General features: G+C 51.4%; 5 protein-coding genes across 5 annotated transcripts; 4 read left to right on the plus strand and 1 right to left on the minus strand.

The window, feature by feature from the left end:
• Nucleotides 1–1,726: 1,726 nt before the first annotated feature.
• Nucleotides 1,727–1,918, plus strand: BDZ99DRAFT_356200 (uncharacterized protein; the record flags this gene model as incomplete). The annotated part of the gene is made up of 1 exon (XM_033714616.1): nt 1,727–1,918. A coding segment is annotated over one exon (192 nt), but the record flags the coding sequence as incomplete, so codon positions are not given.
• Nucleotides 1,919–3,464: 1,546 nt separating this feature from the next.
• Nucleotides 3,465–4,004, plus strand: BDZ99DRAFT_465368 (uncharacterized protein). The gene is made up of 2 exons (XM_033720528.1): nt 3,465–3,884; nt 3,935–4,004. Exon 1 carries the CDS (start codon nt 3,699–3,701, stop codon nt 3,861–3,863), a length of 165 nt encoding a protein of 54 aa, XP_033574480.1. The 5' UTR covers nt 3,465–3,698; the 3' UTR covers nt 3,864–3,884; nt 3,935–4,004.
• Nucleotides 4,005–4,785: 781 nt separating this feature from the next.
• BDZ99DRAFT_465369 (kinase-like protein) lies at nt 4,786–5,885 on the plus strand. Its single transcript, XM_033720529.1, has one exon. It carries the CDS (start codon nt 4,895–4,897, stop codon nt 5,735–5,737), a length of 843 nt encoding a protein of 280 aa, XP_033574481.1. The 5' UTR covers nt 4,786–4,894; the 3' UTR covers nt 5,738–5,885.
• A 1,251-nt stretch (nt 5,886–7,136) lies between these two features.
• BDZ99DRAFT_338517 (uncharacterized protein) lies at nt 7,137–7,313 on the plus strand (the record flags this gene model as incomplete). The annotated part of the gene is made up of 1 exon (XM_033714332.1): nt 7,137–7,313. A coding segment is annotated over one exon (177 nt), but the record flags the coding sequence as incomplete, so codon positions are not given.
• Nucleotides 7,314–7,506: 193 nt separating this feature from the next.
• BDZ99DRAFT_392766 (uncharacterized protein) lies at nt 7,507–8,713 on the minus strand (the record flags this gene model as incomplete). Its single annotated transcript, XM_033715810.1, has 3 exons — nt 7,507–7,845; nt 7,898–8,387; nt 8,442–8,713. 3 exons carry the CDS (start codon nt 8,711–8,713, stop codon nt 7,507–7,509), a joined length of 1,101 nt encoding a protein of 366 aa, XP_033574483.1.
• Between the last annotated feature and the right edge of the window lie 2,296 nt (nt 8,714–11,009).

The raw sequence follows: 11,009 nt of genomic DNA on the forward strand, positions 1-11,009 counted from the left end.
GCGACAGAGTGGCCTAGACCACGAAGCTAGTATCTAGATCGCTAATTTACAGGCCGAAAGGAGCGGAGAGGTCTGTACAGCGAGCAGCAATTATGGCATCAGTAGGAATGCAAGAGTGTGTGGGGGTGCCCGCTCTAACTACACATATATATTAAGCTGAACCCACTACCTTTAATACTCTTGCTAAATCTTCAGGTCAAAGATTTCATAATGCCACCCACAAAACAGCATTTGTATAAATTTGAAAACCCACATGTCAAACATATACCGGGAGGCCCTTGTGCAAAGTGTCGATACGTTGGCGATGCGTACCCCAATGGGCTGGGAGATCCGACGGACAACCTAATTCGCGGCTTTCACATTCCTCCACAAGAAACTCAACCTGGCCGGAAAAAGGGGTAGAGGTACTGCAAAGACTGGATAATCTTTTTATGCAAAGACTAACATTGACAGGGTCTTAGATTTGCAACGAATTCAGACTCATAATTCAGGGGCCGGGCTCGTTCTTCCTCTATTGGCGTCCGGATAATGGGAGATTTCATTGCACAGATATGAAATGCTAAAGACCTGTCTGTATCTAGTTTAATGTTGGAGTTAAAGGGCTTCCTAGCACAGTTATAATACTGCACGGTGACTAGACTGGGAATGTCGACGCACTAGCCACCTTTTTTTAAATCGCACTCAGCACGCTTCCAACAAGGGAGACAACGCCTCATACCTAATTAATTTGCTTGCTTCTCCGGAGCGTGAACCGCGCCACCACCTCAGCAGCGATGCAACCCATGTTCGATCTCCCCATTCTGGCGCGCCGGCACCAGATTTGCGCATTCCGGACTTGAAAGATCGTCAGCCACTTCAACCCCTCTATTGCGGACCCCTGGTGATTCTCAGATGCCAGGAACGCCTGTGCATTGCAGGATTCCCTTTCCCATGACATGCTAAGCAGGTTGAAGAGCCAAGACTTGGACGATTCAGGGAAGCTGAAGGTGCGGCACGGAGAGCGATGATTGCTTTTCGCGGCCGAAGAACCCTGCTCGTCCTTCTTCTGTCGTATCGGAAGCTGACTTGGGGTCCTGGTACGCTTCCTGCAATTCAGATCCGGATCAGCACGGCTAGTCTATGCCTCCTTGAGTCCTCTTCCAGACATGGGAGCTGCCAGCAGAGCTCCCGTATGGCGCGAAGGCTGTGCTGGCAGGCTTACGATTCCCGGTCCGTCTGCCTTCTTGCAGCATGACTGGTCACTCAGGATGCCTGACGTGCGATTGAGACATCCCAGGGCTCTGGTAGGAGGACTGCACGCCTAGTCAAATGAGTAGCTATCTGCTGTGCCGTTCACTGTTTGGATGCTTTGACCAAGTATAAGAATCGGCGCCCATTTTGGCTGCCGGGAAGCACCGTCGAAAGAGGACTCCTCTGCTGATATCGTCTGCTTTCTCAGTCCACAATTATCGTCTTGGCTCGCAGAGCAACCCGAAATCAACCCACAATGCCTCCCGGAAGAAGGGCCTACCCACCCAGGAGCGCGACGAAGGACGAGTTTCTTTCTTATCTTGGGCTAAATGACGTCGACTCTGCGCACAAGGCGCTCTACCAAAGCATGCTGGCACGTAAAGGTTCCACGCTTCTTTGACTTTGCTGATTCGAATCGGGGACGCAGGCCGAAACATCTGCTGGCAGAGATCGAGTGAGCGGGGACCCAAATCACCTCTATCCCACGGACAGGCCCATCCGACCCCCGTACTCGATGGACAAGATGATGGAGAAGGCGATACACCAGGAGGTGATAAACTTCTGGAAGTTCGCTTCTGGTGAGACTCATAAATATTACGATTTCGGGTCTGTCCGTGACCCGGACAACTGGGTCATTCGTTGGTCCCTCTGGCATGTCTTCCGTTACGGTAGTAGCAACAAGAGACGTCCAAGCCCTGATGAGGAGGAGCCGAGGGATCCGTTTGTGCGATGCGTCTACTGGGACCCTATCAGAGAGGCCATGTCCTTGTCTTGACACAATGCTTGCTATGGCTAGAAGTGGCACCGGAATAGCTTAAGTCGCAGTATACTCAACCTGAACTAATCTTAGGGCGTGACGTCGTAGCCCTGCCCATGGTCCTGTCTCCCTTGCTCTTATGCGGCTGCGGTGCAATTGAAATACCACGTCGAAGCAATCGCGCAGATAAGGAAATTTAGGAGACCAGTCAGCACGCAGTGTAATCCAGCTTTCTATTCCACCGGATTACACTCTTCGACGAAGCCGAGGAGGTGGTCGCTTGCTGTGGGTCCAGTGAGGGTTTGGCAAATTTGTCACGTTAGACACCATGACGGCGGGGAAGGATAGCGGCGGCAGTGGCATACTTCACAACGTTCCCACAACTTGGCTACCGCAGCTGGCAGCTCGACCCCATACTCGTGCGCATTCCGCCTGCTGCCGATGACGCCGATGGGCGGGTCGAGATGTTGGAGATGCTGGAGATGCTCGCGCTTGAGAATGGGGCACAGGGGCCACGCTTTGATGGCGACGAACGGCTGCGGCTGCGCCAGGTCGCGGAGGATATGGTGGATGGGCAGGCAGGACGGGGCCAGGCAGTTTCAGGTGAGGCTGCGCCGGCTCCTCAACCGCAGGACCGGCGTTGGGCTCAATGAGCCAGACTTCTTCAGGTGTTGTTGCTGGGCGCATAGGCAGGTCGGCGGGTGCCTTCAACGCCGTGAGCCCCGCAACAGCCTCGCAAGGGAAAATGACCGATTTCGCAATCACAGTCGAACCTTCTAACCGCTTCAAGGAAGCATTCAACACACAATTTCGCGTAAGGACGACCAAGTCCGTTAATCACACCCTTCACGAACCACTAACACACTCCCCGATTGGAGTCAGCGTTGAGACGAAGCGCACAGGAGAGAAGTGGAACGAGGCGGTGTACCAGCTGGAGATATGGACTGCTGCACAGTTTAGCAAGCTTGAGGAGCTGATGGAGGAGGTGAGGGAGATAAGAGGCGAACAGGAGACGGGCGGCACAGACGCGAATGGTCCGCGGACAAGCCCTGTCTTCCCACGCCCATGCAACTAATTTGAAGTCGACCACCGTAAACCGCGTCCGACACCGCTGCCGAGGCCTGGAAATAACGGAGATTTGATAGTGACGGTCTGCATGTGAAAACGAGCGACGTATAGTATGATAGCAGCCAAAGAGTGCGATATATGGGCAAAGCATCTCGGAACCAGAGATCGAGTCCTGCGCTGGCTATCAAGGAAGTGTAGAAGTGAGCGTGGGTAGCGCCTCGCTTCTTTCCACTTCATTGCCTCGTTTGCCTTACCTTCCGTGTGAGGGGCTAGGCTGTGGATAGGTGCATCGGAAACGCCGAGAGAAGATAGGTGCTGAGGTTAACTCATGCACATCAACAAGAGCAGCCATAACTCTTTTCATTCAATTGGGCCCCGGAGACTCTCCAATCGATTAGGAGAACATTGCATGGCCAAGCACCTCTGGGAGTGCATGTCGCTAGGCAATCCTCAACATTGGAATACAAATGGAGCCCGCGCTCAAGGAAACTCTCATCCAACAACCGTCTAACAGCAAACAAAGTACGTTTCAATCCATTCAGTTGACATGATAGAATACCAAAAATCTTTACTCACTTCCCTTTGTAGCAAGTGCATGAAGACACATTATTCTACTTAACATCACAACTTCTCAATTGTCAACATGTGCGAACGTCACGTCAACACCACCACCTACACTTGCGGTCATTCGAAGACCACCTACACAATCGAACGAAGTGGAGGCTGTGCAGGAGCGGGTGCCAATGTCCCAGATAAACATATGGGATCGACCAAAGCCCGCAGACCTTGTGATGACTGTCTTGCATGAGCAATGAATTACCTAGGTAATGTCAGTAAAGCCTACCTTTGAATTGACTGGGCAACTAACAGGAGGGGCAGAAACGGACTTCCATGTAGGCATTTAAGAGACGGGGTTCTCTTGATATGTGTTTCATGAAACTTTGAGACTAGTGTAACCTTGTTATGTAATTAGATAGTTTCTACGTAAATCGACTCGTTTAGTTTCTATAGTGTACCACCAGTGCGTGAATTTCAAACAGGTGTGCATTTACAAAATATCTTTAAATCTTGAATCCTCCGCCTCCGGTCGGAATATCACGACAGTCTGATCCTGTAGGAGGTGCACATGGCATCTTGGCGGGAGATGTTTGCGGCCGCGAACCAGTCGGGCACTAGTCCAGTCCCGGGAGCCGTATCGTCAGTCACGCAACGTTCTCGACGGTGCCGCCAGTAATGTCTCGATCGCCAGATTGGTTAGAGACTCCACAATGATACCATGGGTCTGAGCATGCGTCCGAACGTACTGTCGGCAGCGAACCAAAGTGATGGGGGTGACGAGTGGGTTAATTACATGTGTTGTACATAGTTTGTGAGGCGGTCTTGTACTTGGATGTGATATTTCTGATCACGTGAGGTAAGAATTTGGAGGACAGTAGATGTCGATTCTATGTAGGAATCTAGCTAGCCTATATACCTGTAGGAGAGACCCGTGCAAGCCTAATATATGCTAGATCTACTGTAACAAGCATGCCTACAGTAGATCCATACATCACGTGCCCTTACATCACGTGCACGACGGCCGAATAGCAACCGAATATCGAGAATTCCACATGGATTCTGGCGTTTTTGTTGAGGTTCGGATGGCTGATTACTAACGAACTTTCTTGGCACGCAGGTGTCACAATCCTCCATCATAATCGAGAGCTGGAACCCAAACATAACTCAAAATCCATCAGACTTTCTACTTTGACTAAAATTAGCTTACTACCTATCATTACCGTTGGCAGCCGTTTATCAAGTCCAATTATCGATACCGCTCGTTCTCGACTTATATTCGTCATGTCCGAGGCTCTGGCCACTTTCTCTGATGGGACGGCTGTGCCGATGGACGGGAAGTTCCATGTCGATCCATCTTGTCCGCACTCAAGTGTGAAATATCTCGAGTCATGGCATCCTCCTGGGGTATTAGAAGTGCTATCCGGTGGCAATACAGCACGATTAGGTTTACTCCCGGACGGAACAATTCTCAAATATGTCTATGATAGAGACAATCGCTGGGCGATGAAGGGCCTGGAAATCGAGCATCATATCCTTATAGCGTTGGGAAACCACGAAAGGATAGTTAAGTACTTTGGTCAGCATGAATATGGCCTTAGGTTTCAATTCGAGGTCAATGGCGACATTTACCGCTACTTTTCCGAGACGGACTTCCAAACCATTTCCATCCAGCAACGAGAGAAATGGGTAAGACAAGCAGCAGAGAGTGTTGCAATCATCCACTTAAAAGGCATTATCCACTGCGATATTCACCCTAAAAATTTTCTTCTCGACGATAAGCTTAACATTCGACTCTGCGACTTTGCCGGCTCCCTGTTTGGCGAACTAGATGGAAAGGCAATGGAGAGCACACCCTTCTTCCTTCCGAGAGATCCTCTCTCTACACCAAATGCGAAGTCGGACCTTTTCGCGTTGGGATCCGTTATGTATTACATCATGGCCGGCCGTGAGCCGTATGATGGCTTGTCAGAGGATGATATAACTGCCCGCTATACTCGAGGGGAGTTTCCAGATGTGGTTGAGTTTGGATGTGGCCGGACCATTAGTGGTTGTTGGACTGGGCTATTCAATAGTGCTCAAGAGGTGGTAGTGAGTCTCTCAGAGAAATCTGTCGGGGAAGTGTAGAGGACGTCCACTGCATAAATGGCGACTCTTATTCAGGATATGGCTTTAGTAAGCAGAAGTCTCTCCACTGAAATCGAATATCAGACGTCGCCATGGCTTGCGGATGCGAACGACGCATCGTCCGCAGGATATATCAGAATTGTACCGAAACTCCGAAGTATGTGACTCAAGACGTCGCACCTTGTGCAATGTCAGTGAAGGCCTGAATGGACTTCTTTTTGATGCCGGCCAGCTACTCGGGTATCCGGCCAGGCTCGATTTGGCTTACTGCATGGGCGACATGTGTGAAAGCTGTGCGTGGTTTGATCTTGCGTACAAAATGCTGGAGCCTAGTTATTGAAAGTTCGCACCCATTGCGGCATGGCTGAGACCGTGTGGGTCATCCTACCCACGCAAAGTTCGACGTCGCCGGCCCATCCTCAGCGTCTAGTTCGTCAGCATCTGCTCCTCATCGAGAAGAACTGCACAAGTTGAGTAGAGTTTGGGCGTGTTGGAGTGTCCGGATGTATCTCCATTCGTGAGTATGCATAGCGATCACTGCGCTTGTAGTATATGCCTGAGTTCTTATCAGTTGCGTTTCTCACTCAGTCAAATTTCTAAATCCCACCAACGAGCGTGGCGAGTCGAAGGGACTGAGCGTGAAGCGTATGCGATGCTGTACCAAGCAAGGATCATGATCAAAGCAGCGCGGGAGCATGTTGAAAGGTTGGAATGGTTAAGGAGGCGAGAATTATAGCCAAAGAAACACGGGAGTATGAACAGATTTAACAAAGAAAGTTTGTATGAGTCAATACGTCCCACTAGGATAAACCAGATATTTTTTTGGTTCGAGCCATCTATCAAATGATGGGTGAATTGTCCATCCCTGCAGCGAGAAAATTCCCTCGTCTATGGGCTCGTATGGCTCGGTCAACTTTCTGCGAATCCACCTCCTTAATGTCCTCTTTCATATCCTCCTCGTCGGAGCTGAGGCCGGATGGCTTCATCGAAAGATCTAGGAACGAGCGCGGAGCAAACCGACAACGTTCCACGCCAAGCCTACGTCAGAGCGTGCGGCCACCACACCTCAACCGTGAGAATGCGGCACCCTGCCACATTCACTGCGACACCACCAACTCCACCGCGCCGCACCCTCGCGCCGCACCGATATCTCCAGCTGAGTGGCACGGCGGCAAGCAGCAGGCACAGCGGCAAGGATTTCCCATCAGACTGCATTATTGGTTGAACCCTTCCAGAGGCCCTGACTCGTCTGTCGCAGAACTAGCGGCGCCAACCCCCGTACGTGTCGCAGGATGTGGTGAGCGGCGCACTAGAAAGGCGCTGCTCCCCGCCTCTCGAGCAGACGCCCCGTCTTGTTCACAATTACCAGATGCTTGAACCACAACTCTCAGGTTCACGCAAACGTCAACGCTCAGAGCGGCCTCAACCGAACGGAATATCGCAATCGGCGTCGAAAAAGCAGAGGCTCAGCCATCCCAGCGGATCCCAACCACCGGCGGCATTTTGGGATAACTTATCGAAGATCTGGTTGACGAAACGAGCGTTGAGAGAGCAAGACCGAAGAAACCCTCAAGTCGTCGGACTTCATGCGAGAGAAGAGCCGTCGATCCTCCCTTAACCATCGCTTTCCATCTATGAAGACCACTTTCCATAGCTCTTTCATGCACGGGAAATGAGAAAATATATCAAACGTATGCATTCCGAAGCTAAAATGCTAAACACGATCACAAGCGGTAACCGAAGTCTCGTGCTTTTGCTCTGACGCGCTTTTAATTATAATCGGGATCGTTGTCCGCTATGCGCTTCGCTGCTCTCTCCTCTTGCTTAGCATACCTCGCTTCATCACTAGAAGTGATTTGGTCTGGAGGCGTCTCCGATTTTTTACGCTTTTTGAGTCCAGGAGCAATTGAATGCTCGCCAAGTGATTCCAAGGGTTCTACCATAGTCTCCGCCGCACCAAGGTATTCGCAGAGTTGTCGAGTAGAGACAACCAGTTCTCGATCTTCATCTCCAATCTCGTTGTGTGCAAGTTCTTCATAAGCAAAGTCTCTCAGCTGAAGCCGTAGGCCTGGATGAGCAGTAGGGGTTCCGTGATCGTCGCGGAACGCCTGCGAAGGGTGTCAGCGTAAAGAAAGAGTAGTGTCCTGGAACGAGGCATACATTATCCGCTACTTCTTGAACAACTCTTAACTCGTTCCCGTCAATAGTACTGACTACATGAGTTCGCCACACTGACAACGTTGCCTTCCGTGAATCCTTATTGCCATATTCGATGTTCAGGCCAACAACAACTTGCACGCTAGAATTAGAATCGAGAAGATAATCTTCAGCTAGCCGGCCCAACCTCTTCCTCTTCTGCGAATATGCGACTTCGATAATAACCCCAGGGTATCGTGCCTCTTTATGCCAGAAAGAAGCATCCGGCTCATGTCTTGAATTTGTGTTAGTCGGAGACCCATCCCCGGGAAAGTAGATCTCAGTAGAACGGGCTGCGCGAACCTTCTGCGCGAAGCGGGCCGCCCTGTCTGACCCGCTGCGAATGGCTTTCAGCTGGCTACGGATTGCGTCCTCAACTCCGTCAATGAAGAGTTCATGTACTCCGGTCGGCATGCGAACGACAAGCCGATCGCTTTCTCCGCTGTAATCATATCTGCCCGATCTCTGTCGTTAGCCGCCGTATCCATCATTCCTTGAGTACACGCACCGTATCTTGTCTTTTAAATATCCCGACAGCGGCTCGTCTCGGCGAAGCTGACGCTCTATCTCATCGTACTCTCCTCGTGCAAGCTGAAATTCTATCCACGGGTGTTGCTTGATGTGCTTTCCGGCTCGGATGTCTTTGAAAAGTGCGATAACTCGGTGGGCCTGCGGAAAGGGCTTCTCGTCGGTCGGCGGAGGCGTCAAAGGCGGGTCTGCGAGACTCGAAGGCGGCGTGATGTGTTGATGGTGTGCTAAAGGAGTTTGCGACGTAGACATAGCCGTACATTGCGCTGCATCGCGAAGTTGCACGATGGCTGGTGCGAGATTGATCACGGTTGAGATACTGGGCATTTTTGTTGACTCAGCAACTGATCTGCCAAGGCCGAGGATGCACCAATGGCGGAGGGCTACAGCACTAATCCTGAAAAGTCATCAACCATTTGCAGTATGCGCCCACCGCATGCTACCAAGTGGCAACAACGTCCATCCCAAACTCTGCTTCTATCGAGGTCAGAAAAATGACGCCTCTCGCGCAAACCCTATAGCCGGAACGGGTCGGCCGCCCTCCCTGCTTATGGTGGCAATGCCTAGTTGCCTAGTGCCAAATCACTTTTATCACAATTACATGAACACATGCATTCGGATTAGCGATAACACAGTGCATCTTGTGGGGGGCTTGCACCTCTCATTTCCGCTTCAAGGCCAGCAGCAACCGCCGTGCTACCGTCGAAGCCTTCTACCGCATTGCTCCTTCCTCAAACTACTGAGACTGGTATGCGTATCGCATTATCCCTTAACCCGTCGGGGTGCAACGCTCGGGCCAGTTTTCAGGCCCGTGCAGCAACACCGTGCTGAGGTGTGCAGGAGGCATCAACAGAGCTGTAAATAGTCGAATTAGCTAGTTCCCTGAGCCCAAATCAATGCAACAGAATGCCGCGAACATCAAATGACATCGATTATGTGAAATGGAAGGATCCACGCACCAAAACGTCCAAAAAGCCGCCGCCAGAGCCCTGGCCTCTGCCTCAATTCACTCCCCCTTCGAATAGACGACTATTACCACCCCGGCGAAGCTGCTGTCCCCCTCGGCACTGATAGACGCGATCCTATGGCCCTTTTTGGCTTGTTTTTCGACGATGAAATGCTAGATCGGATGACCGCGTGGACAAATCAATATGCAGAGGCGCACCTGGCGTTGGAGGAGGACGCCCCTGAGGGCAAGGCAAGGCCATGGCTGCCTACGTGTAGGCAGGAGCTGTACGCCTACTTTAGAGTCGTGATTCACATGGGAATCACCGTGGAGCCGGCCATAGAGGACTATTGGGGGCCGCTTGAAAAGGGAGCTGCTCACAAGGTGGGCGACTATATATCGAAGACGCGATGGGAGCAGCTTGAGCGCTATATTCGATGCTCTCCTGTGCCTCAGGACGGCTTTCACAGTACATTTAACCGCGTAGATAAGCTCTCGGAGCATCTGCGAGTACGCTGCCGGCGGTACTGGCGCCCAGGCCCGCACCTAGCTGTCGATGAGACCATACAGAGGTTCATGGGCAGAGCGCCGGAAATTGTCAATATTCCATTAAAACCTACACCAGAAGGCTTCAAGATATGGGTCTTGGCGAATCAGGGCTATGTTCTCGACTGGCTATGGCATGCCAAAGGCGACAAGAAGGGGCCTGTAGACCTGGATACATCCTTCCTGGATAAAGGCTTTACAAAGACGCAAGCCGTTGTCCTTGATCTGCTTACTCAATGTCGCCCAGGCACGCAGGAGCGCCTATATCCGCCGGACAAGCACGTAGTTTGGCTGGACAATCTCTTCAGCAGTGTGAAGCTCTTTGAACGGCTGAGATCTCTTGGAATTGGAGCTGCCGGCACGGTCAGAACTACACGCACAAAACGAGAGGAGCTTGGAGAGGAGGAACACGACGTGGAGGTCCTCACAGCCGATCAAAAGGCCTCTAATAAGGCCTCAAAAAGGAGGACCAAGGCCAAAAGAACAGTGCCAGCTGAGCGCTTCTCAGCATCACTTACAGACCTTAAATTAAGCCACGATAAGCAAATTCCATGGGGCCAGCTATACGGAGAGTTATCTAGGAGTCATAAGGTAATGGAGTTTGCCTGGAAGGACGCCACGGTGGTTCTATTCCTGTCTACAATTCATGATGGTACGTACATCGTCCTCAACACTATACCGCAGAGCCGCTGACGTCATACATCGCCAGGTCAAAACTACATCGCGAAGCTACGAAAACGACCCTCTACAATGTCCACAGGCTACAGGCAAACAGCGAAGGTGTTCGGCGATAAGGCTAGGAAGGAATTGGATATACCAGACTTCATAGAGGAGTACAATCTCTTCATGTGCGGCGTCGACGTGGCCGACCAATTAAGGTCCTACTACAACACCGAGAGGACTCATAGGAAGACGTGGAAGCCTCTATTCTCTTTCCTATTAGATACAGTAGTTGGCAATTGTTACCAGCTGTCCACCTACAGGATAGTGGGTGAGCGAACTCTACGCCAACATTCGCATGCCCAATTCCGCCGCAACCTACGCGATGCCCTCCTC

Source organism: Mytilinidion resinicola (assembly GCF_010093595.1).
Source record: "Mytilinidion resinicola strain CBS 304.34 unplaced genomic scaffold BDZ99scaffold_14, whole genome shotgun sequence".
NCBI classification, from domain to species: Eukaryota; Fungi; Ascomycota; class Dothideomycetes; order Mytilinidiales; family Mytilinidiaceae; genus Mytilinidion; species Mytilinidion resinicola.

Bases quoted from the DNA above. Each gene is read 5' to 3' on its own strand.
- BDZ99DRAFT_465369 (XM_033720529.1), top strand. From the start codon at position 4,895: ATGTCCGAGGCTCTGGCCACTTTCTCTGATGGGACGGCTGTGCCGATG.
- BDZ99DRAFT_465368 (XM_033720528.1), top strand. From the start codon at position 3,699: ATGTGCGAACGTCACGTCAACACCACCACCTACACTTGCGGTCATTCG.